General features: G+C 43.5%; 2 protein-coding genes across 6 annotated transcripts; both read right to left on the bottom strand.

The window, feature by feature from the left end:
- Nucleotides 1-402: 402 nt before the first annotated feature.
- On the bottom strand, nucleotides 403-16,777 carry baz2a (bromodomain adjacent to zinc finger domain, 2A). 5 transcript variants are annotated; one of them, XM_076740430.1, is made up of 30 exons: nucleotides 16,678-16,777; nucleotides 15,187-15,310; nucleotides 14,073-14,975; nucleotides 11,456-13,525; nucleotides 10,952-11,227; nucleotides 10,479-10,856; nucleotides 10,297-10,357; nucleotides 9,648-9,756; nucleotides 9,395-9,496; nucleotides 9,007-9,229; nucleotides 8,841-8,902; nucleotides 8,692-8,757; nucleotides 8,200-8,592; nucleotides 7,853-8,107; nucleotides 7,550-7,764; nucleotides 7,373-7,447; nucleotides 7,054-7,228; nucleotides 6,914-6,976; nucleotides 6,684-6,828; nucleotides 5,953-6,572; nucleotides 5,510-5,846; nucleotides 5,137-5,292; nucleotides 4,850-5,010; nucleotides 4,272-4,337; nucleotides 3,874-4,157; nucleotides 3,633-3,768; nucleotides 3,348-3,494; nucleotides 2,994-3,223; nucleotides 2,698-2,841; nucleotides 403-2,323 (listed from the first exon to the last, which is right to left on the bottom strand). In XM_076740430.1, the coding sequence occupies exons 2-30, from the start codon at nucleotides 15,308-15,310 to the stop codon at nucleotides 2,164-2,166; spliced, it is 8,136 nt and encodes a 2,711-aa protein (XP_076596545.1). In that variant the 5' UTR covers nucleotides 16,678-16,777; the 3' UTR covers nucleotides 403-2,163. The 5 variants fall into 5 exon arrangements, with proteins under 5 accessions (XP_076596545.1, XP_076596544.1, XP_076596546.1 ...); XM_076740429.1 differs by having other exon boundaries at nucleotides 16,571-16,740; XM_076740431.1 differs by lacking the exon at nucleotides 16,678-16,777 and adding an exon at nucleotides 16,392-16,545.
- A 1,392-nt stretch (nucleotides 16,778-18,169) lies between these two features.
- On the bottom strand, nucleotides 18,170-23,908 carry LOC143327340 (prostaglandin E synthase 3-like). The gene is made up of 8 exons (XM_076741630.1): nucleotides 23,556-23,908; nucleotides 22,023-22,136; nucleotides 21,792-21,861; nucleotides 21,597-21,695; nucleotides 21,333-21,422; nucleotides 19,505-19,564; nucleotides 19,331-19,358; nucleotides 18,170-19,218 (listed from the first exon to the last, which is right to left on the bottom strand). Coding segments are annotated over exons 1-8 (483 nt in total). The 5' UTR covers nucleotides 23,558-23,908; the 3' UTR covers nucleotides 18,170-19,198.
- Between the last annotated feature and the right edge of the window lie 1,525 nt (nucleotides 23,909-25,433).

The following is a 25,433-nucleotide window of genomic DNA, read 5'->3' as shown; positions in this document are numbered from 1 at the left end:
CTCTATCTGTACCATACGTGGTCAACGTATAGTTGCATTCATTAGTTGTAGATTCATGTGCAGTATATTCAGTAACCTGATACAAATTTACCAAACCTCTCAGTGGCGCTACATCTGCTCCTGCTGGAGTTCAGTTGCCATGTGCATCATATTCATTTATTTCTGTAATTCTGTTCAGTCATGCTATCCCAGCATGCACTGGGAAAGTAGGCTGGGTACACCACAAACACCTATCGTGGGTCTGAAACATTCAGCTATGGGGAACGTAGTTGCCACATGGTTTAACCTGCATGTCTTTGGACTGTGGGAAACAGTGAAACACCGGAGGGGAACCCTGAGTTTAAGAGAAACAAAGGAAACACTGAGAAGATTCAGATACGAGGCCAAAGAGAAACAGGAAAATACTCTCTACTAGATGTGATTTTTATTCAACTCACAGTACATTCTACAGATGCACACGTGTTACATCACCTTAATACAACAGAGTCTTGTAATACCTCCTCTTAAAAATGATGAATTGGTCCTAAAAATATAAAGGAACAAATTTAAAGTCACCAAAACTGTACATTATTAAAAATTCACTTAACACCACATTTGGTTTTCATGTCTTTTTTTTTTTTCTTTTTTGAAAAAATGTCTGTCCCTTTACGTGTAATAAGGAACATCAAAGTTATTTCCTATCAACGGATTTGAGTTCAGTGTAAGAAACACGTTTAAATAAAACCCAGACTGTGGAGTCATCCTGTCGCCTTCAGAGCACACCAAGCATGCCGCGCAACATCGTACGTTGGCCCTTGTACAGCACAAAAACCAATAAAAGGAATGTAAGACAGAAAACCAGGCAGGGGTGTGCCCAGTACCTCATTAACAGAGCTCCTTTAAAATTCTACTCATTAATATGGGAGGATTTTAGCCTCACACATAACCAGCTTTACATGTTTTCGCCTTGCTAGACGAGCTACAGACAAACAGAGGAATGAGTGTTTTCAGCACGGATCAAATGCTCAACTGCAGCTTTGAAGCTGCGAACACCATCTCGTCTTGGGGTGATTTAATAATTACATGAGAGTAAAATTTCAGTGTGAGCTGTGTTGCAGTAGCATCCTTTCAGTTGTATACAGTCTGTGACACAGATCAGGGGTAACTAGCTGACTATTTACTCTTCACAAGAAGGACAGTGAAATATGAGAGTCTAAACCCAGACTGACTGACCGACACTAAAAAAATCCTCCAGTTTCAGAAACCAGTGTCTTTCACACAGCAGCAGAAGGTGGGTATGTGTGTGTGTGAAATCATGTACATGTTTGTGTGTTGGTGAGAAGTGTGTGTGTGCGTGCAAGACTTTAAGTGGAGGTTATACAACGTCTACTTGTGACAGTCCAAGAACAGATTCCTTTTAGTTTAACTGGCCTTTTCATAAATCGTCTAGACATCTCTATAAGGTAATCTGTACACATTCACTACAAGCTATTGCTATTAAATAATCCCAGCTATTGTAATCTTTATATATATTTATATATAGAATATATAATAAAAATATATTGAGCAAAAAAATTACTTCTCGGCATAAGACCACGTTACATTACGTTTCCATTTAACAGGTAAGAAATGGCCCGAGCTCTGTGAAGAGTTTTGATCCATTTTGTCGTTGAGCGGTGCTAAGCAGGTCCAGAATGCAGCAGTTAGGCTGCAACAGCGTGATCTGTCCCTGACCTTCAGTGTGAGTCTGAGAGCCAAAACACTCAGGGCCTGAGGCCAGGTCATCGCCCCACAGCGGGGCCTGACCCAAGGCCTCGCTACGACATGGGGCTTGGGGAAGGACGTGACAGGAGAACGCAAACAGGAGATGAGATGCTGAGGTGAAGATGACGAGACACTAAAGGAGGAAGGAAAAGTGAAGAGAGACATGTTCTCACCCTCTGTGATGGGGAATGGGTACAAGTTCAAGACAGTTCAGCTGTGGGCCTGGAAAAAGATTAGGCCAGTAGAGGAAACAATAACAGACAAATAGCCAAAATCTATACATATATACCTATACATGAGAGAATACACACAGCTGGAAGAACCTCCAGACAGTCTTAGCAGAAATGGAGAGAGCATGACTGGGACGGTGACAGCACCAACAGCATACAGCCCCACCATCAGGGGGAACGTCGTAGGCTCCTATTTGTCCTTATTTGAGTAGAACTCCGCCCAGCGGCTCTCAAAGAAGCGCCTCATGGCGTGTCCGGCCATTCCCACCTCCGAGGTGTCCTCGTTGAACAGCTCACAGTTGTTGAAGACGAGCTGAGCGTCTGCTGCAAACTCTTCACAGCTGCAGTACCTGAGACGAGGCAACAGAGGAGAGACTGATGTTAAATGGAAGATGCCTGGAGAGCCTCCTTTCAAGCACACGGTGACAAAAATATTCCCTCAAGCAGAGCAAGATTATTTCTTTCAGAAATGTGGAAGTTTCCATTCTTGCAAACTTTTCTGTTCTTACAAGTTGTTCTAAGATTGTATTGTGCACTAGAGAATTAATGCTCTCTACACAGAGTGTGTGGGTTTCAGTGAAATATTTAGTAGTTTTGTACTTTTGATAATTGTGATGTACTAACTTCTTGTCTGTGGACTGTTTTTTTCTAATGGCCAAAGCAAGATTCCCACCTTTCCTCAGGTAAGGTGTGTATACAGTGAGGGCCACAATAAAGCTCTTACCCTCCCTGTAGCAGTCGTTCTCTCATGGTGAGGAAGTCCATGGGGTTCTTGATGATGCGACGGTACCCTGGCACCAGTCGGGGGTTGACGGGTTCAAGGAACGGCCAGGCATCGGCATGGGCCTCCATCTCCATCAGAATGATCCTGGCAGGAAATAAACAAAAGAAATCCATCACAATATAACTGTCAAAACAAATGCCACCCTGTAGACTTCAAAATGACTTGATCTTGTTATGTAGCATTAATAAGATCTTTTTGCATGTGAATAGCTCGGCAGCGATGAAGGCGGGACTCACTCGCAGAAAGTGAGGTCAGGCTGGTTGCGGGTTGTCATGCGACGACGTTTAGCAGCGCTTCCTTCTCCAGAGTTACGGGAAGATGAGGAGGAAGCCACGGAGTCCTTGTACCGCGTCGCCATGCCGCCACTACGTCGTGTTGTCATTTCATCTTCAGAGCTGTCATCTTCATATCTCCTCTTTTTCATCCTGGTCCTCTTCTTGCACGAGCGCGGTGAATCACTTTCATTCTGGGAGACACAGCGAATAAGGATTCAGATGATGCAGAACAAATGTATCAGATATTCAGACAGTTCAGATTTCTATCCAGTTTAAAGTAGTTTCTTAGTCTAGAATCAAAGGACGGGTTCTGACCTCAGCAACACAGGTAGGACAAAACCAATCTCCCTCTGGCACCTGGGTGATTTTGGGCCTCAGGCAGTACATGTGGCAGCCACGATCGCAGCTGTCACACAGCAACAGGCAATCATCATTGTCTCCCTTCCGGCAAACCTGGCAAGTCTAAATGAAAAGGATCATAGAGAAGAAATCCATACTGTTATAATGACAACACATTTGAATTTGGTTTGTGCAGAGCGCGAGCAAAAAAAACTTAAGTACACCTGGGTTCAAGAACAATCTTGTAAGAAAGTTACTTACAACTTTAGTCACAGATCTCTCCCAAGCAATGGCCTTCTCCAGCTGAAGCAAGCACAGACAGACCTGGGGAGCACTGCGGCAGCGATCCAGAGCCTGTCGCCACGTTCGTAGTCGAGACGTGATCTCACTTTCCAGACTGAATGGAAGAAAATCATAAGAAAATAAGGTTCAATAATAATAATAACATAAAACAAACAAACCCACTCCCCGCTCCAGTCCAAAGAAAGCCCGGTCCTCTCACCTAAAGACGTCCATGGGATGCTCTTCTCCTGGGGTTGGGGTGAGAGGAGCAAGGCGCATCACTTCGGCTGGGTTCCACAGCGGCTCCTTCAGGTAGCGTCTCTCTATGTTGCGCTCGAGGTTAGCCAACCGGAGCACGGCCAAGTCCAGCGGGTGCGTGGCGATACGCGGCAGGCCAGACCACTCCCTCTTAGTTCGCACAATCCAGTCATCATGCGGGTCAGTGTCGTGTTCATAGTACTGGAGGTCATCACGTGTGGAGTCTGGATCTGGGATTGTGTAGGGCTTAAAAAGGGAGACGAGACAGGGAGAGTTTAACTATCAGTGAGGGAGATGACAGGAGTTATGCACAACTTAATTTTAGACAAAAGAATGGTGAGAAATTGCTTTAATTCTTACCTGAAATTCTGGCATCGGTGTTTCCGTGTTAGATTCAGCATCAGTCACAACACTCTGGGGAAGTGCCTGGAAGAAACACAGAGTGTGTGTTTGAGTCTTTTCATATTCTTGTGAATTGGAAACAACACACACACCTCAGCACACACACAGAATAAGCCCAGTATGTCAGTATTTAATCATTTGTGTTTGGGTTAAAGGTTTAAGTATTTTTTGGGGACCAAGTCCATTAGAGATTTTAAAAGTAGAGGTGAAGTGAAGTAAGTAAGAAGTGGAGTAAATATGAGGAGAGAAATGGGGAATAACATGCACAAAAGGTCCCTGGTCAGACTCAAACTGTGGACGTTTTGGTTCATGGTACTAAACTTTCCTTTTCCTACTTGTGTCAGTTACTGTCAAAGTTTGCTACATGCAAGTCCCAGTATTATCTGTGTTCCCTCATCTCTTAGAATCACATTAAAAAGCGTAACTTATCTTTTATTTCACTTTAACTCAAGTAGCCGTTGTTTTGTCGTGACCTCATTAAACAGACGATGTGAAATAGTGACACACAAAAACACAAAAGTGAGGTGGTGTCTAACCTTGAGATGGAGATCAGCAGCAATGACCCGCTGCTCCAGGTCCTCCACCCACTGTAGGGTGCTGATGTCAGTCTCCATTGCCTTCTCCTGCACTTGCCATGGCTGCTGCAGAGCCTCCATTAGCACATCCTTATCCTCTACTTTCAACTCAAACAGAGGGTCTGGCCGGACACAACACAAGAAGAGTTGTAAGGAGAACATAACAGGGCAAACATGCGGAAGGAAAACAGAATGACGCATCATGAGGTTAAATCAAAACATTAGTTGGACAGAATTAAAAAGCTCACCGTCGATAGGTTTGGTGCACATCTCAGCTAAGCTCTCCATGTGTTTGGCCAAATGCTTATGGAGCACCTTCTCCCTGATGCCCCTTGGATGCAGGGCCTGTAAGGTGTGATAAAGCTCCTCTGGGTCCTTGATCCACCACCAGCCACGCACCATTGCTGGAAAAGGAAGACAACACATCAATGACCGTGACACACAGGTTTCCTGTACGTTTTTTAGAACTACATGTCAGCACTCCTAAATCCTAGGATCAGCTCTGAACTGTCTTAAAACATAACAAACATAAAACAAACTTCCCTAATCTGAGGATGTTTGTTTTCCTTTTAATTGACTGGCTCAAAACCATAACACCCTTTCTAACCAGATACTACTTACATGCTGGTATGGGCTTGACCACCAGTTGCGTGAAGTACTGCTGCTCGAGCTCTTGGAACACGGAGTTGGGTGGTCGTCCACGACGCTTGGCTGCAGCTCCTCTTGGCCCTCTGCGGGCGGGACTACTGCCTCTGCTACCTCTCCTCCGCCTGCGACCTGGCCTGGCAGGGGTCGCTGGAGCAGGCGTAGCTGGAGGAACGGGAGCTGGAAGAAGCTGGGGGGGTGCTGGTGGGTCGTTGACAAGACCAGCAACAGCAGGGGGTGTAGGGAGAATGTCCTGCGGTGTTGCTGGAGTCACAGAGTCAGCAGGAGCCACGGCAGGCAAGAGCGGGTCCGGCTGAGGGGTAGAGAGAGATGATTTAATTAAACGCTATACAGAAGACTCAATGTGTGCCATTACAGCATAATTAAATGTATTTATGGTTATGACTGTGGTAGCAGACCTGCAGCAGTGGAGCAGCGAGTGCGGGCAGAGCACTCGGGATCTGAGGAAGGAGTTTAGGAGGTGAGCCGGGTGAGGTGGGTATCTGGGGCTCGGTCAGAGAGTTATCATCACATGGTTGTTTGGGGAGCAGGTTGAACCACTGTCCCTGTTTCTCTGCCATCTCCTTCACGCTCTCCTCTGGTCGATTACCCTCTGGAGCGTCCCCTGCTGCAGAGCATGTGCCGTTGGTCACCGCTTCCTGGGACTGACTGAGCCAGCTCTGGAAAGCAGCCTGTGTGAGGTCTTGCGTGCCACTGTTGGGTGATCCTGGCCCTTCTTCGCCTCCAGACCTGACGCTACTTCGACGCCGGCGGCGAATCTTTGCTGTGCGGAGGTGAAGCTCCACTTCTGGCTTGATTTTTCGGGGCCGCCCTCGTCCTCTTGGCCTGCTCATGAGGGATGCAGTGCCAGGGAGGGGGTCCTCGTCTGGAGAGAAGGTCTGGGATTGGGTGGGGGTCGCGGAGGAAGGAGAGGAAGGTAGAGTAGGGGGAGGAGTTGTCGGCATGGGGGTCTCCTCAACTTTGGGCTCCTTTTTGAGGAAGTTGACAGGAACCTCAGCTACAAGGACATCTCCAGAGGCTGCACCACAGAAATGTGAGGAAAGTTTAGATGAAGATCAACAAGCAAAGAGTTTGTAAAGCCTAAAAAAGGGAGGGTTGATATTGATTTCAAATTTATTCTCAGACTCACTCAAAAGCTCTTCCGGTCCCTCGACCAGAACTCCTCCGAGGTGAGGTAGCACCAAGTATCTGCGCCGGTAGCGGTCCTGGCCCAGCAATGTGGCCCGCATGGAATGAGACGACTGTAGCAGCTTTTTGCGGAAAAATGCTTGGCGCTGTGGAGATCCAAGGGCAGAGGAATGTTTAATATGAAGCAACATAAACGCATAGAGCGCTGCGTCTGCGTAGCATCAGACTTACCTTGGTTAGCTTATCTATCTGCCTTTCAAGCTCTGGAATGCTGGCATTAGTAGGGCTCTCACTCTGTTACACAAAAGACAAAAATTCATTTAGGAATGATCCATTTCTGATACTGAAGGAACACTAAAGCAGAGACGTACATCACTGAGTTTGGGCTCTTCTTTGCGTACGCGGCGGTTGCCCCTCTCCACCACCAGGCCACTCTCCTCCAGACTGAGGTTCTCTTCCTCGGCCACTCTGGCACTGCGCCTCCTCTCCTCAAAACACAGCTCTTCCTCTGAGCGTCCTGTGCGACGCGCTAGTGCCGCCTTCAGTCTGCAAGGGAGAAAACAAACAGCGTCAACATGTTGTATGGCTCCGTGCTTTAGTTACAAAGAAAAATCAGAGAGAGAGAGAGAGAGAGAGAGAGAGAGAGAGAGAGAGAGAGAGAGAGAGAGAGAGAGAAAACCACGATCTTACTTGCGCAACTTCCCCTCAATTATCCACTTGTTCTTCCTGTAAGTTGTCATGTTTTCCATTGTGTTGTCAATGTCACTGAAATGTAAAATACACACATTAGTGAGGTAACAGATGTGGTAGTAACAATCTTTTAAATTCAAGAGGAATACAGAATAAATACTGAGCTCTTGTTCTAACCTTGTCACAATGTTGCTACTGTTTAGCTCTTCCACCAGGAAACCCAGGATGGCTGCCTTGGTATCAGGAGGCAGGGTATGAAATGTTTTGGTCCTCATTGTGTTGCACACTTCTGTATCATAACCGTGAGATTCCATGAAGATGCGAAGCACTTCTGAGACTGTGCTGCGTGTCAGCTCCAACTCAACCAGCTTGTCCCCAAGGATCTTTACTGACTGATGGGGAGGAAAATGTAGATTAAAATGTTTATAATTTCTCATCAGAAATTGCATTAATAGAGAACATTATTAAAATGTATCATACCTGATAATAAGAAGGCAGGCCTGGATCATGGAGTGCAGCTTCCACCAGCTTTATCAATAGGTCCTGGACCTCTCCTTGGCTGTCACCCAAGCCTAAGAGGCCCTCCTGCAGGGTAGCAAGGCTGGGGATGTCCTTGGGTACATTGAGACCGATCACCTTTCCATAGCCATGCAGGAACTCAACCACAGCCAGGCAGTGTGCAAAAGCTGTGCCAGACAGAACCACACCGGGGATACGGGACAGCTCTGGCAGGAGCTGATGGAGACAAAGTTCAGAAGTCATTATTACTTCCAAAAATTCTCTGCAATCACAGTGCTAAAAGAAATGGTGTCAACAGCAAAACTTACTTTGTGGTCAGTGAGGCACATGTCCTCTGTGGGCTTCTTCAGTTCTTCTGCGATCAGCTGCTGCCTCTTCCGCTCCTCCAGACGTCTCTGGGCCTGCGCTCTCCTCTCTGCGGCCCTCTTAGCTGCCAGAGCAGCCTGAGCTGCCGCCTCTGCCTCTGCCTGGGCTTTAGCCAGAGCTTTGGCTTTACTCCGAGCCCCCAGCACTCTCTTACCCTGTGCTATCCTCTCCTCATCAGTCTGCTGTATTTGTGGAGCAGCCTCAACCTTGACTGACCTCCTGCGGCCAGGCTTCTTGGGCTCTGCAGCAGAACCTGATGCCGGCTGCGTGACCTGCGGGGCTGTCGGGTCGGTTGGTTCAGCCTTCAGCTCTAGGCCTTTGGCCTCTTGCTCAAGCTGAACCCACAAAGGAAAGCAAGAACAGGTGGAGGTGAGGAAGAGGTGGTGCTGAGGGAAATGCTGCTAAGTCATTTTGTGTTGAGTGTCTGTCTGTACCTTGGCTTTCTTTTTTTCCTGTTTCATCTTCTTAATCTTTGCATCCTCCCTTCTCTTCATTCTTGCCTAAATAATAAAATGGCAGAAACAAAATCAGGAGATGTCAACGGCATAACAGCACAACACTACAACCAGTCTGAACTACATACCTTTCTCTTCATTTTCTTTTTGATTTTTGCAAGCTTCTCCTTCTCCTCCTCAGTGAGAGCTTCTATAAAAAGTGAACACAAACAATTAGCAAACAATGAACACATCTGCTCTTAAGAGAGCACATCCCTGTACACTCATTCCTTCCTCCAGTCTACATCCACTCACCCTTGGCCTCAAGTCGCTTCAAAAGCTTGGCATCAACTTTGCTGAGGAGGTCAATCATCTTGGGTTTGGGAGGTCTACCAGGGCGGCGGGCCTGCCCTCCCTTCAGGCCGCGAACCCTGCGGGGTTTCTCTTTATCAGGGTTTGGAGGTCGACCTCGTCGACCAGTGATGGCCATGATCATAGAGGGAACCTCCTCATTAGCCAAGAGGACCCACTTCATACCCTGCGACATATTACAGAGAATAATGAGTCCCCAAAATGTTTCCCACACATTTCTGCCATATTTGTAATAGCCATGAGTTTAACTGTGCAGTAATGTTGATTCAAATGCTTGACTTTATATGAACAAATGGACTGAGCATTGCTCAGACAAATAGTGTATACGGACCTCAGGACTTTCTCTTTCTTCATAAAAATCTCCAACAGGCATGCGTGGGCTGAAGCTGAAGTGTTCTCTGGTGACCACACTGTCTGTGTGTCTCTTCAAGTACTGGGTGAAGCAATGAGGAGAACAAGACAAGAGAGAAAGAAAATCATAGTCAGTGATTTGACATCATTAACACATAATCTGCCTTGAAATACTATGATTTCAGTAACTTAAAAGTCCTTCATGGCTTCGTTTTACAGCCGGGAAAATGTACCTTGATTATTTCTGGGAATTGCTTCATCCTCCTTCCACAAGGTGTGTAATACCAGGTTTCACCCTTCATACGGTTCTCCGTTTTCTTCACACGAATCTCCCGCTTCCAACTAGAACAGTGAGAGTTCAGTATTACATTCATGTCATACAGCAGCTTTTAGACACTTGAGGACAGCACACAAACTCTGGAGTTAGTATATATGAATACTGCATACATTTGAACACCTTTCAAAACTACATAAAAACACAGATCTTGAGATCTGAACAAGATGCGCTACAGAGGGAAGCACAGCTCTTTTTGATTTATTCACAAATTCAGTACTTTTAACACTTTTTTACTAGAATCAACTGAAAAATTAACACGAACAGCATGCAAAAAACTTAATGCAAAACTGAAATGCAAGGATTTGTATCTTTGTTGAGTAAAACTGAGTTTCGTCAGGGCAGTTATCCTGCTTACTCAGAAACTGTGCTTGTTGGGCATATTGTATTGACCATATTTTAACATTAAAAGGATTTGATATCAAAGAAAAAATAAAAAAGTTTTAACATCTTTACCCGATAGTGACTTTTTTGGAAAATAAACAATGTAATAATGATGATAATAATAATATGATGATGATGAACAAATCTCCACAAGGGAAAATTACCCATGCTGCAGTGGGAACTGAACCTGCTCCTCAGTTGCAACCCTCCGTCTGTTAGATTCACCTGTTAATGAAAATGCAAACAACCACATTTAGCATACGACCGTTAAACTATAAAACATAATGTCTTAACAAAACGCCATGACATGATGTGAAACACCCCTCTGGAAACCTGTCTTCTTTACCTGCAGTGGAGCTGTCATCATCGTTTTCTTCACCATCATCAGCAGTTTTGTCAGCACCTTGTTTAGGTGTTTTTCCCACGTTTCCTTCCTGGTCTTGTTTCCTGGCCCTTTTCGCCTTCTTGGGTTTCTCAGCTGAAGAGGCAATAGCTGAAGCGTTGGCCAGAACAGCTTCGATTGTGGCTGTGATGGGATCGACCTCTCCTGTGGGTGGCCCAGCCTCTCCACATGCATCTGATGTTTCCTTCACATCCACCTTCATACACTTCTTCCTCTTTCTGCCCTTGGTTCCCTCTTCTTTATTGCCTCCCTCTTCATCAGTCTTCACCTTCTCCACTTTAGGGGTTCGAACCCGAGGTTTCCGCTGGGCCTCCTCTGGAGCTTAAAATAAAAGGGAAAAAGACAAACAAGTGTTTTAAAATAAAACGCAGCATTTATCTAAATTAACTTTTGGTTGAAATCAGAATGATGAATACCTGGGGTTTTCGTCCATATTGCCTTTGGAGCTCGAGGTTTGCGTTGTTTCCCTGGGGTTTTCAGATGCCCACCAGCAGTTGTCACGGTCTGATCAGTTACTGGTTGGAGTGGGTGTACAGCAGGGCCCTCTGCTGGAGTACTGAAGGCGATGAAGTTCTCGTCTCTCATCTTGAAACTTGGGGGAGTTATTGTCTCATTAACAGTGGTCTTAATGCTAATGCGTCCAGCTGAGTCTGGTGTATCATGTCCTCTGGGCTCCCACTCTGCTTCAGATCCTGGGAAGAAACAACATTAAATCATGTAAGTAGGATTCAGAAAAAATAGGATAATGACAGATGATACAGATTACTCTGTATTTCAATATCTGAAATGAAAAGAATGTCCAAAGAAATGTACTTTTTATGGGAGGAAAGATAAAATCCATGATGCATTCTACATATCTATACTTGTCAAGCATGACAAGCAGTGCTGACCACGTCATATCATGTGATATTTGCATGTACCTTGACGACCTGGCACAAATGAGCGTGAGCTGGACACATCACTTGAGTCGACAGAGGGCTCTTCCATTTGAGAGGTGTCGTTAAGAGAAGACTCCAACATGGATTCTCCTGTGATCTGACTGTCCTTGGTCTCCTCTGCCTCTGATGTTTCCCCTTCCTTGGTGGAGGCCAACATGTCATCTCTGGAGTCTTCCATAAAAGAGCTGCTACCTCTAGTGGTGTAAAATGACGTGGAGGTTTTCTCTTCTGCATGGGAGGTGCTCTCAAAGCGAGAAGTGTCCTTTCTCAGGAGATAGCTGCTGTCAAAGTGAGTGGAGTCATCTACACAAGAGCTATCATCATCTACAAGAGAGGACTTTGCCAAGATGGAGCTGACATCAATTCTAGAAGGGGTGTCAAATGGTGAATTGCCATCAAATTGTGAAGAGTTATCAAAACTTTCATCAGTCAGATGTTCTGCCCTTGTGCTGTGGAGCGGTGAGGACTTTCTGAGTGGAGTCTGCTCCAACATGGAGTCCTCTGACTCACAGATGACACTGCTTTGCATGTGGTGCTTTTCAGAATCTGTCTGTTTATTCTTGCGCATTTGATCAGGAGCAACTGCAGTCTGCAAGGGTTTCCCAGGAAGATCAGTGAGGGATTTGGGTAAGCAAATTTCAGATTTATTAGTCTCAGTAGTGTCCACCTTCTGTGATGTCCTTCTCGTGTTCAAATCAAGCTGAGGGAGGTGTTCCTCTGGTTTTCCATTTCTTTGATCAGCTGATGCTTTTCTGTCCTCGCTATGACTATGGTGCTCTGGCTTGGGAGATGACTGCTTTAGAGCGTGAGGAGGAGTGGTGTTAGGAGGATGCTGCTCAGAGTCTGAACTTTGGACCACTCCAGAAGAAGTACCCATTGCAGGAGGCACAGACACCAAGGCAGGAGGGCCGGACACGGGTGCAGTCCTGGAGGCTTGAGTGGTTAAAAGAGGTAGGGTAGACAGAGGTCGGACTGTAGGACTTTCATGGGTTGCTAGGGAGGGTAAGTTCACCGCTCCGGGTGGTAATGATGCTGCAGAGGCAGTGGAAAGACCACAGTCAGCAGCTGGAGGAGTGTATGTCTGATGCTGGGTTGTGGACGCTGGGTCACAAGGGTTACTGCCAAACAGAGCTTTTGACACAGACATATGAGATGCAGATGTTGATAAACAAGAGCCAGGTGGTGTTGAGGTTGAAGATCCTGATACTGACATTAGAGGTGGAGCACGCACTGATGAAGTGGCAGACATTAATTTTGGGGGTCCAGGCTGTTCACGCTGAGTGCCAGATGTCATCAGAGGAGGCTCAGACCCTTGAAGAGATGAGATGGGTGCAGACCCAGAGTAAGAAGACATGGACACTAGGGCAGGAGGGGCTGAAGCTGTAGGAGGCAATGAAGACTTGGTTTGGTGAGCCACAGACTCTGATGAAGGAGACGAGACTGGAGGGACTGAAGAAACCGCTGAAGGTCTAGACACACTATCAGTTGAAGCAAGAGGTGCAGACAACTTTGGAGGTGATGCAGGCAGGGAGGAGGAAGAGGACCCTACTGACAGATGCTTGGTTCCAGCAGGGGTTATCTCTGGCCTGAGGCCTTGCATCATTAGAGGAGGTGAGGAAAGTGTGGGAGGAGCAGCTGGCGATGGAGCGGAGGACACATTGGGAGGTGTTGAGATTTGTGGTGGAGTAGATTCTATATCAGGAGATGACACTACAGCGAGCCCAGGGGCAGATGTGGGAGACTCAGAGACGGCAGGAGCTGCAGAGACCCGAGGAGGTGTTGAGGCCTTGGTTAGAGATGTTGACACTGCTGCAGGAGCTGTAGTTGCAGAGAGCTGAGACTGGGGAGGTGTATTCATGGATGACTCTCTCACAGGGGAGGCCATTTCTGGACGTTGAGCTGCTGGCTGCTCAGAATGCTGACGATAATCACTTGTAGGTCCCACAGGTTTGGGTTGGTAACTGTCACTTTTGGGTAGTCTTTGGGCAACAGGTGCCCTTTCCATGCCATTATAGCTTGTGTCTACCTCCTTGACACCTTCTCTCGTATGCCCTGAAAGAGAAGAGAATCAACAAAATCAACCTTTAGCACAAAACCCAAAGATATTCAATCTGCTGGCAAGGAATAATATATCTCATCATAGAATAAAATGAACAAAAAAAAAAAAAAAAAAACAGCAAATCTTATTATCGAAGTTAATTATTGTCAAAATAGTTATCAATTAGCTGTTTTGGGCTAAACAATAATAGTTCATGCAATTTTATACAGATGCCATGGAAACCTGTAATGCAATGAGGGAGAGCCATATTATGAGCTGGGATGGTTAGACCAAGTATGACCAAAGAGGAAGAAGACCATATGACTATATGAGCATCACTAAGGCGGTGGCACGAAAGGAGGAAATGTAAAGAGGGGATTGATTATGAGGAAATAAAACTGGATGCCAGAAATACAGTAGAAGTCAAAATGTAGAACTAACAAATTCCAGGCACAACTGTATGTAATTACTTTTGATGGAAAATGGAGAAACACAAAATGACTGGCAGAATAAAATGATCAAAAAGTTGCACAAACACATCTTTAAGTGTACAGTGGTCACCTTGCATGACAGTAGGTATTCCCACATTACTAGCATGGGGGCTCTGCTCCCTGTTGTGGCTCTTGGGTGATCCGCTATCCTTCAAGGTGGATGGTGACATCATTGTTGCTGAGGAAATCCCCACAGGGAGAGGGCTGCCTGTGCCCCCTCTGCCTAAACTGTGGTGCTGTGGGCTGCCACGTGGAGGAGTAAAATTCTGGGCAGCTGGAGGCATTATCTGAGCCTGGCCTTGCGCCTGAGACTGCTGTGGTGGCTGCTGCTGCTGCTGCTGCTGCTGGGGAGATGGCAGGGACGGGTGCTGGGGTTGATGCTGGTAGTAGGGCATCCCATTGGGCATCATGCCATAATGCTGTTGTTGCTGGTGCTGCTGGTGGTGGTGGGGTGGGTGACGATGGGAGTGGAGGTGCTGCTGTGATGGCTGATGCGGGGGCGGTTGTAAGGACTGCTGCTGGTGATGCTGTGACGGTGTAATTCCAGGATGTGCCTGACTCTGGTAGGTCCCATACATATTATGGGAATTATAACTTATCTGCTGTGGGCCAGGGTTATTCCTGTTCCAGTACTGACTCCCAGTAAGAGGCATGTTTGGTGGGCCTGCCACAGGGGGCTGGTGGGAGCTTTCAATACCCCCATTCAGTTGGTACTGTCCATGACCCTGGAAGTGGTGCTGTGACTGAGGCTGCACCATCCCTGGTGCAGGCTGCTTCTGGTGCATGCCATGCCCGGGAGAGGTGCCCATGGCTGGACCATATTGAGGGTGTCCTCCCCACAAGTAGTCATAGCCCATGCTGCTCTGGTGGTGGTTGCTCATGTGTGGGTAAGGAGCTGTTGGTGGGTGGGAACCAGGGACACCGGACCCGAGTACAGTAGTGACGCCATTCACATTCATTTCGCCATTCATATCTGTTAGACGCAGGAACATCAGTCACGTTAGAAAGGTTATAGTTTGCATTCATTAAATATTATGTTAAACAATCAGAATGAAGAATTGAGAAATCTGGTGGAGGAGAAAATCAAGTCTGGCTCTATAAGGTCCATAAACTTACAGCAATTGTAAGTTTCACTTTCATTTTCTTCATACTCTGATACAGTGCTAAAGGCTAAGAACACTCACTCTTCCCCTGCTGAGGAAAACTCATGGAGGACCCGTTAGTATAAAGAGAATCCCCTGAGGAGAGTTTCAGTCCTGAGTTTGCTGAGGAGTGGGTGCCATAGTTGAAATGATTATTGGACTCCATCTGAAAAAAGAGAGCAGGAAAAAAAAAACAAATACAGAAATTTACACTCTCATAATCAATGTTCAACTTCAGCAAAATGTGTAGAAATTATGCAATTTCTTAACAGGGCTAAGACGTCCGTTCGCGATACACATCGCCATTAGAATCACAGAGGTATTATTTAATTCATTTTCATTTAATGTGATGCAGTTTTCATGACACTACGTATTAGGTACAATTTCCTCCGTGAAATGTCCATCCTAATTTATTTTGGCAGCTGCAGCTTGTGGAAGCACCATTTCGTTCCAACAACAACCGTCAAAATGTCGCAGCCAGTAACAGCAGATGCCAGGCCCGAGCGAGCCGTAATGGATATTACTATAGAAGCTCATCATTACCGCTGATGAGGCGCTGCTAGCATGAGCACATCCTCTTCAACCTACCATTAAATGTACGGCCCAGGCAGGCATAGCCTCACGAACGTATTCAAGACCCGGCGGCCTCGGCCAACTAACAATGGAGGGATTAGCGAGAATATTTTACAGTCACTCCGAGGCCTGAAGGACTGTTACCACGCCACGCGCTGTTTAGCTGTTCCATACCCTCGTAATACAAAAGTAGCCTTCAATGGATACTTGATTTCCTAATTCAACCAGGCCATTGCAAAAGCAGGCGCCGCGCTAGCTGAGTCGCGCTAGCTGCGTTCTCAAACGAACAATTCACTTTAAAGCGCTGCTAGACAGCTGTGCTAACAACCGATACCGTTCACGTTAAATACCATTTCAGCATGTCACGAGATTGTAGTGACCGTCTACTTTAGCGTGAAACATCGGACAAAAATATTCCCTACGCCGGTGCCAAGGTTATTTAGCTAAATCATCACAATAGATCCTAGCTAACACACGCTAGCTAGACAGCTAACAGATAGCATCCTTAACATTTACCCAGAGTACGGTACTTAAGCTGCGATGTTAGCTAATAGCCAGGTAGCAGGTACCGCAACCACGCTGGTTTGGATCCATGGTGCCCATCAGCAGTAGAAACTGCCGCGGATGAAAATAAATATCAGCCGGTCTGTTGATAATGAATAACGTTAACTCACTCAGACTCGCTTGTTAACAGATGGAGGCGTGCTCCCTTTTGTTCACGGGCTAACGTTAGCTAGCAGCCAGATGAAGTTACATTGTTTACGCTGCACGCACACAGACAATTTTTGCAGAGCATCTTCCCACACCACCACCATCAAAAGTTTCGCTGGTATTTCAGTTAAAGCTATCCAACCTTTCAGTCCTTGGATTTCGAAGGCGCGGATGCCTCTAAACCTTCTTCTAAACGGATATGCGGGTGAAGATGGCACAGCGGTAAATAATAAACAACTATTCCCTAACCTTTGGGTTTTAAATTAGCAAACATGGCTGGTGTGGTCCAGTGCAGCCATGATCACAGAACAGAGCGAACAGTAGCAGCGTAAACGTCCCAGAGGTAACCACGAACACATCCGGTCAAATTTACTCACGAATCTTCACAAGAAAATACATAATAATAATAATAATAATAATAATAATAATAATAATAATAATAATAATAATAATAATAATAATAATAATAATAACAAAAAAATCACTCATTATTTAAAAAAAGAATGGCTCCTGTCAGTTTTTATTACTATATTGTTGGATTGTTTATTACTGATGTATTAATGTGTGAGTAGTACTGTAATGTGGTACCTTTACTTTTTAATAATGCATTGTATTTTATTATGCTTGTTATATATTCTTTTTACATCTTAAACTGCAATGTAACTAACAACTATCTAATATATGCAGTGAAATGTTGAGGAGTAGAAGTATTTAGCAGTACAGAATAAAAACACTCAAGTATGTTAGGCTACAATACCTCAGAACTGTGGTTAATGGCCAGTGTGAGTACTAATGTGAGTCTATAGCTTGTCAGCTAAGTTCATTTCTATTTTATGTGTCATTCATTAAACTAATGCTTAACACGTCCAAAAAACGTTAGTTTAAACGTTATTTGTTGACTGGGTTATATTATCCTTAAGGCTGTCTTAAAGTATCCACTTATAATCCAAAACCAGAGCTATGTTATCACAAGTACAAAACGACTGACTAATTCGCGCTTTTATTTTAGTGTGCCTATAAAACAGGAAACTAGTGTTGCATATTACAGTCATCTTCTCGGAAATGACAGTGAGGAAATCAGGCCTTAAGAAGGAAGTACGCTAATTATCTGGGCCGAGGAGTACGGAGGTATCTGGGTCCTAGCGCCGAATTCAGAGCAACAGCACCCCAAAATTGTACTCAAGTAGAAATACTTTGTAATAAATAAAATGATATATATTAAATACAAAATGGCTAAACTTGTTTAAAAACTATTCTTAAGTTTGGACAACATAAAAGGGGCAGTATTGCATATGAATGTGCCATACCAAACTGTCACTCTACAATCCAGTGATGCTCTCTAAAGGTGACCCATCTTAAAAAGCAGAAATTCTCATCAACTACAAGAGGACAAGACTCAAACTTCAAACTGTCATTCCAGCATGACCATAGGCTGCTGTAGTAGTCTTAACAGTAGTTTAAATACTCAAGCAAAAACGTATTTTGGTGAAAACAGGTGTACACAATAAAGCTAAACAATGACATTATCAGAGTACAAAGGTTACATCTGTAACCAGGCTAGAAGCCCAACTTGCTCCCAGAATTCAACTGAACAATTCTGTATTCTGTCCAAAATGATTGTTTCCAATATCTGAGGGTTAAATCTACCGACCATGACCCTGCTGAAAAAAAGCATTGTTTTATTGAAGGGAAAGTGAATAAAAACAAGTTAAATATTATTTAAGAAAAAAGGCATTTAAAATGATTCTTGTACAGTTTATTAGAAAGATGTAGACAATAAAAAAAGAATTTCCACTGTAATTCAACATCACTTTTCTCCCCATAAGTTTTATTGACAGTGCAAATATAATTTGGTCATTACACGTCACCTAACGTTCTGACGCTCCCTCGCCAACAGGGGAGGATCATTCTAGATGAACACACGGAAAAAAAACTGGAGGATAGCAACAAACCACATAATGCTGAGGCCCAACCGAACTCCAGGCCTCATTATCAGCTGCAAAACACTTCACCTTGCTTCTGCAGTCTAACATGAGTGTCCATGTTAGATGGGTATGGAGAGAAGAACTGTTAACAATCGAGATATTTTGAATTAATTCAGATTACCAAATTAGGCGATAACTGGAAAGATGTAAATAGCTTTGCCAAGATATCAGAATATTCCAATTTCGCGAACATTAAACAAGAAGTGAAGGTAGACATGTACGCTGGAAGGTTAAGCCACAGAAACAAAGACCGGCTTCCTGGATATCAAATTCACAGCACATGGAAGGCTTTAGAGGAACCCAATCAGAAAATGCACCTAATCTTTCTGATGAACATTTGCTAGTGTTCTTCAACCATGAACTACACTGGTTAACTAAGTTAAAACCACAACATTGGGAATGGGTGGGCCTAATCATTTAAAACCACAACTCATTTTAAAACAAATTGTAAATCTTGTAACATGTATTGCTCAGTTGAGGACAACTATACAGCTTTTTCCAACAAATAATGTGTGCTTACTTGTAATATTTAACAGTAAAACGAGATACCCAAAAGGTGCAGTACAGCAAATGGAAGTGGAGATAGCTGCTCTGTACAATACCATGCATATCAACCTTCAGTGGACTGATCGGTCAAGAGTTTGGAGCTGAGGCTATGGATTTAAATATGGCTACTGACTCATATGTACAGCTGTTTGTCACTGCCTTCAATTTCAAGATATACATTTGTTATGATTCCTCTTTCCCTCAGTTCTTCCATTTTCTTTCCGGAGTCTTATAGTCTTCTATTCCAAATCTGGCATTTCTGAAAGTGGGACAGAAATAACATTTAATCTGACGTCACAAGTTTATTATCATAGTAGCCTCTATTTACTGTTGTAATTTGCTGTTATTATAAAAGGTTCATGAATGCTTACTCTCATCATCGCTATCCGCAGACTCATCCTATGAAGACAAAAAAGTAGATTACTGTAGATGATAGCCTTAACTCCCACTGATTAACATCTGCTTTAGAATCAGTTTTTGTTAGTCTGTGAATATAAGCTCAATGCTTGAAAATGAAGTGAAAGGGAAAAAAAAAAGATCCTTACATCATCTGCACCATCTAGATCAGGTAGGTCATCCTCATCCCCTCCCATGTTGTTCATCATCTGTAATATTAAACCAAAGGCACATCATTTACTCTCCTTACATTATTAAACAAATGCTACTTCATAAGAGACATACAACTGAGGAGTCAGAGTAGGACAATGGTGGAATATCTCTCTCAGTTTATGTTTGGTTCATGCTTCATTCTATTTGTTAAGATAGCACACAGAATGATTCAGTCACAGGTGGGATGACCAGGTGAGAGGCTGGCTGTGGCAGACAAGTTTTCCATCTTTACAGAACTGTATAGTTGGATATTCCTACCACAGTTAAGTTTACAGTGCTGCTTGAAAGTTTGTGAATCCTACAGAGATAATCAGTATATTTGTAAAAAAAAATACTTAATAACTGTCATTCCAGATGTCTATTGTCATTGTCTATGTAATGAAAGTAATGAAATATGTGAACCCCTTCAGGTAACAGGGTATCACATCTCCTTTCAAAGCAACAGCCTCAACCAAACACTTTCTGTAGTGACTCGTCAGTCTCTCACAAGTGCTTTGGGGATTTTTGCCCACTCCTCCTTGCAGAACGGAGCCAGTCCAGTGAGGACGGATGGGTGTGTGGCAGGAACTGCCCACTTCAGGTCGCCTCTCAGTACTTCAACTGGGCCATTCCAGAACACACATTTTTCTTCCTCAACCATTTCTTGGTTGTTTTGCTATATTGCTTCAGATGATTATCATGTTGACTGAGCCATTTTCAGCCCAGCTCTTTTGAGATGAATTTAGAGCATTATCCAGACAAATGTGCTGTCACAAACTTCTTACTGAGGTCCTCTCAGAATTCTTTCTCTGTCAGCATGATTGACCTGTATGGGTTCACTACGTGGCTGTGGATCAGGAAGTCCACTCAGAGGGTCGGGGGTTTGATCCCTGGCCTCTGCAGTCTACATGTCCAAGTGTCTTTGGGCAAGATACTGAACCCCAAATTGCTCCTGATGCTGAGTCATCAGTGTGCAAGTATGTTTTCATAAAAAATGGTTCTGATTGAATAAAGAAATAATGGTAAACAATAGAAAACTCCAAAATGCTCAAGAGGTTCATGTGCATTCAAGCAGCACTACATTATAGAGACGTACCAACCTCACTTTTTTTTTTTTTTTTGCCCCCATACAGATTACAGTACCTTTATACAAGTTATTGGCCAATATCAAGCACCAATTCAATACCACTGCTTTTTTCCTCTCTTTTTGAAACATTTTTGGGGCATTTTATGCATCCATTAGATGGCGACAGTGGAAAGACGACAGAAAATGAGGGGAGAGAGAGAGCTGGGGATTGGCATGCAGCAATGGTTCACAGTCTGACATGAATGCTGGCATTCATGACCAGTGCTCCCACCCCTAAACCATCAAGTACCCCTGTTATTTTTCCCTTAAAAAAATAAAAAAAATAAAAAATCAGTACCTCTGCAGACATACACGATTAACATCATGTGTACTCCATTTGGTTATTACATTCAAAAATTAACATACATATAATCAATATATAATATAGAGTATATATTATAAGAAATGAAATGAATTATCAAGAAAACTTGGGACATTCCACAAAGGGGAAGAAGTTAGGAACATTTTGCATCTCATTTTTTTAACAGACAATATATACCACAATATTTTCTTCAACCTGGATTCTTTGAAGCTTACATTGTGGCTCTTGGTCAAATGTCATGTGGGTTTGTCAAATGGGCTTGTTGGTGACTTTGACTGATGCCATTAAAAGCAATTATGAAATACCTGACCCATACTAATCCATGCATAGTGCTTACATCTGAGAACTGATCGAAGTGGCCATTCTCGTCATCTGACTCGTCCTCCCAGTCTTTCCAGTTGTTGAAGTCGACGCTGAGCCAACTTGGCTGTGGAAACACAAAAGCCATGTCTCTCACTGTAGTGCTTTGCTGCATTTAACCAATACCGTTTATGAAATTCTAATATTGTGCACCAATTAACAGCATCGTACTGTTCTCTGTTAGTATTTAAAATTTCTGATACACACTGTGTTTTACATGTAATGTTTGTGTTAAACTGACCTTAGCCTTCTCTTTCGTTAGCCTTGGCCACGCCTTCCCTGGCTGTGCTTTTCGTAAATAGCACAACACTGAGCGATCTGTGCGTTTATGTTTGGATTCCTGCGTAGAAAATAAGGAAATATGTGGTCAGTTTCAGTCCACTTTTTGTACAATGCCATCTGCTATGTGGTCCAACAGACATTCAGTACAACTTACATTTTCATCAATGGCTTCAAAAAGGTCTATTTCATTCTCGTGTTTGACATTGTCAGTTCCTCCAAGACAACTGTGGGGGGAAAAAAAAGTTGCTTATCTAATTTTTGGGAACAATTAAACTACAAATACAGGTTACTCACAGACAGTAGGAGGAGAACCAACAATATATTTAAAAAGAAATTCATGGTTAAATAAAACTTGAGTTCTTTAATAAAAATGAGGTAAATTTACCTGAAACCACACTTTGTTTTATCAAAATTGACTTTAACATCTTTGCTGTCCGCTACACAGAACTCTATAAAAACGGAGTCCCTCCTATCGTACCACTTAGCAGTTGCTGGATGCCTGTGAAGAAACAGAGGACATCAACACATGTAAACAGTCTGTTACAGAAATAGTTTCCAAGACAAAGTGAGAAGCCACACAGCTCTCTAAACAGAATGTCAGGCTCCAGTTAAAAGCTTCCTAACTTTTCCTATTTGTTGTGTAACAGTATAAAGTTCATCAGACCCATGACTTGCACAAAAAATACGTAATTCAGGTCAGTGCTGCTGACAGGTGGGTAGGTCTTCAGACACAACAGCTTGCCAGCAGAAAGCCAATGTATCAGGTTGCCACAGAGCATCCTGTTACACAGTATGCCGCTCATCTGTGCACACTAAAATGTGAAAAGTCAAATTGACATGATGTTTTGGATGGGTTCAGCTCACATTTCCGAAGCTGCAAAAGTTATGATCACGCTCAATTCACATTTTGTGAAGTCCTGGAGAGACTAATATCCCAACTTCACCATCAAATAATTAGTGAGGCTTAGTTTTAACCACTAGAATGGTAAGTTCAAAGGTCTGGTACAGGTGTAGTTAGAAGAAATGAGAGAAAAACATGGAAGAATAAAACGTATTAAATGATGTGAGATTATTCCCTCACATTACAAATTGACCATTAACTACACCGATGAGTGATGGACTTCCAGTACAGATGTTATGTCAGCGTCTGCAAGTGATCAACGACTCACTTTACAGAGGTGGTAGCTAACTATTTGTTTATTGATAAGATTTTTATACGCATGATACAATAATGGTAGCGATCTCTTCTTCAGCATGTTTATTTACTGACACTATATTCCTCTTGGCAGTGTCATTGTAGTGATGGCCCCATTAGCCAAATCCTCTTACAAATGATCGACCAACCAATGCAGTGTATGGAAGCTAACGCTAACCGCTAAATACAAACGTTAAACGTTCGCGAAGTAAAACGTTTTAAACTTTGCGATCTAACATTTAATCGTTGATAGGGTTGCCTTTGTATTTAACATACAAGTCACAGATTTACTTAATAATGCTGCAATCATGACTTCTGACACAGACCTCATGGCAATCTAATGACGAATGCTAATCTGGACGGAATCGTTCGAGAGACACTCTGCTAGCCATGCTAACAACGCTGACGTTAGCCATTACGTTAGTTAAGCCATGCGGTGTGCCGGACCTATCCCATTTGCAAAAGTACCCTTGTTTTCAGCTAAAGCTGGGACAGCGGATCCGCCACAACAACTGCAATAATACACTGTGCTTGTCTACTTTGCTCGAGGGTCCCAGCTACGTAGACTATTACCGCTAGCTTAATTGCAATTCACTAAGGCAAGGCCAACCTCCCGCCTTTGAAAAAGCATGTTCTCACTTGCTACCGTTAACTGGCTAAGGAAGGTGTGCTATCGCACTTTCCCTCCACTGTATCCTCATGTGAACTTTCCACAAAACTTACATGTCTTGGCGTGAGATGAGCTTCTTTTTCGCAGATAAGACAGTGTGGTAAAAGGGACTGTAATGCCTGCAAAAAGAAGGAATGCTGCCCACAAACAACCAGTGCAAACGGTTACTGCCCGTGGACTATACTCGCGATCTTCTCGCGTAACCTCAGCTGTGAATAGCAGTACTGACGCAGTTGGAGCGTAACGTTACTAGACGTTTCTAGAGCTTTCAGCCACAGCTGCGGGCGTTGAGAGGGAGGCGGTATGAGATCTGCTGTGGGGGGGCAAACTTCATATGATTTGTTGTGGTCTCTGTTCCACCCAGTATGATCAAACCACGTTATCCATGGGTCAACAATCGATGGACGAAAGAGGATTTCAGGTTGATAATTTTAGAAGACATCAAAATGGTCGTTAGCGTGCTGTTGTAATAATAAATAGACTGTACTATGATATTTTTCTTAGCCACTATTTTACGAATTTTTAAATGAATTTACCTATTATTAACTTGATTCATCATTTGCTCTATAAAATGTAACAAAATAGTGAAAAAAAAACTGCCCCTCACCAGTTGACATAAAGATCTCGTTTTGTCCAACAACAGTCCAAAAACCAAATATATTAAGCGAGATATAAAACCATCAGCAAACATTTATATTATCATAACTGTAGATCAACTGATCAAAACTATTTGAGCTCCATAACATAAAAAAATAAGATACAATACAAATGAAAGAAGTTTTCCAGTCTAAAGTACACATTTTCCTTAAGTAATATGAGTGATTCAATCGTCAAAATGATAGCCAACATGATTTTTGTGAAGTGAGATCCAATTAGTAATAAAAAATAAAAAGACATTTTTTGGTTTATGGTTGCATTGGGAATTTAAAAGCCTTCCTCTATTTGTATTGGACGATAAGTGTCACTGTTTCCTACAGAGAAAAGTTTAAACCATCTTGAACATCGACTCCTTCCCCCTCACACAGTTTGTCTCCGACTTGACTGAAAAAATTAATGAGCACTGGAGGACACTGGCTCAGGACTGGTTACATTTTACTGATTTACTTTGCTTATAATTATTTACTGTTTTGCCCCCATGATTCATCTGTTGAAAACCCAAAAGGAATGCCACAATAATTAAGCATTATCAAGCCACCTAATTAAAAATGTATTTGCTTTATTTATTTTTTCCTTTCTTCTGCTGCCAACATGTGTCCAGCTGCAGGCAAGTACCTGCACCGTCTCCAGCCAGAGGAGGTGAAGCTGTGCCAGCTCACCTGCACTCCCTCAAAGGTATCCTTTCTGATTTGGTAGAAACTCAATGGTGGCATGCTGGGAATTTGATGAATTCATGAAACAGGTCAAATGGCTTGTGTGGTTGTAGAATGGGTGTGTAGAGGCTCTGGAGTGAAACTTGTTTATAGATAAATCTCATGAGTCACTAGTAGTATTCAGTCCTCTGCAGATCTGGAGGTGGCTTTGTTAAATCTGAGAAAATAAAGCGACATCACCCCAGTATATGAGCCGGATTTTGGGATTACATAATTTAACTGAACGCCAGTGTTACACATTGGGGGAGGGGGAGGATCTAATAAACAGATGGAAGTGTAGTATGCAAAAAAGAAAAAAATTAATTGTAAAATAAACCCATATTAAGGACCAAATGTCAGGATGTTTTGCCCAGCTGTATGGATTTGTGGACGTTTGTTTTCAAGTTGCCTCAGTGATTCTACTTCAGGGACCTGTAATACAAAAAAGGAGGTCTGAGTATTATTTTAAGCCACAGCCTGCTTACAATTCATCTGAAGATTATAATGCTCAATCCCTTTAATTCTCTGTGAGGGAACTGAGCCCTAGCATTTATTTGAATCTTGGCAAATTGAAGTCAGAGC

The sequence above is a fragment of the Chaetodon auriga genome, chromosome 10, assembly GCF_051107435.1.
Source record: "Chaetodon auriga isolate fChaAug3 chromosome 10, fChaAug3.hap1, whole genome shotgun sequence".
NCBI lineage: Eukaryota > Metazoa > Chordata > Actinopteri > Chaetodontiformes > Chaetodontidae > Chaetodon > Chaetodon auriga.
Note: the sequence above shows the minus strand (reverse complement) of the source record. Positions and strands in the feature narration are given on the sequence as shown.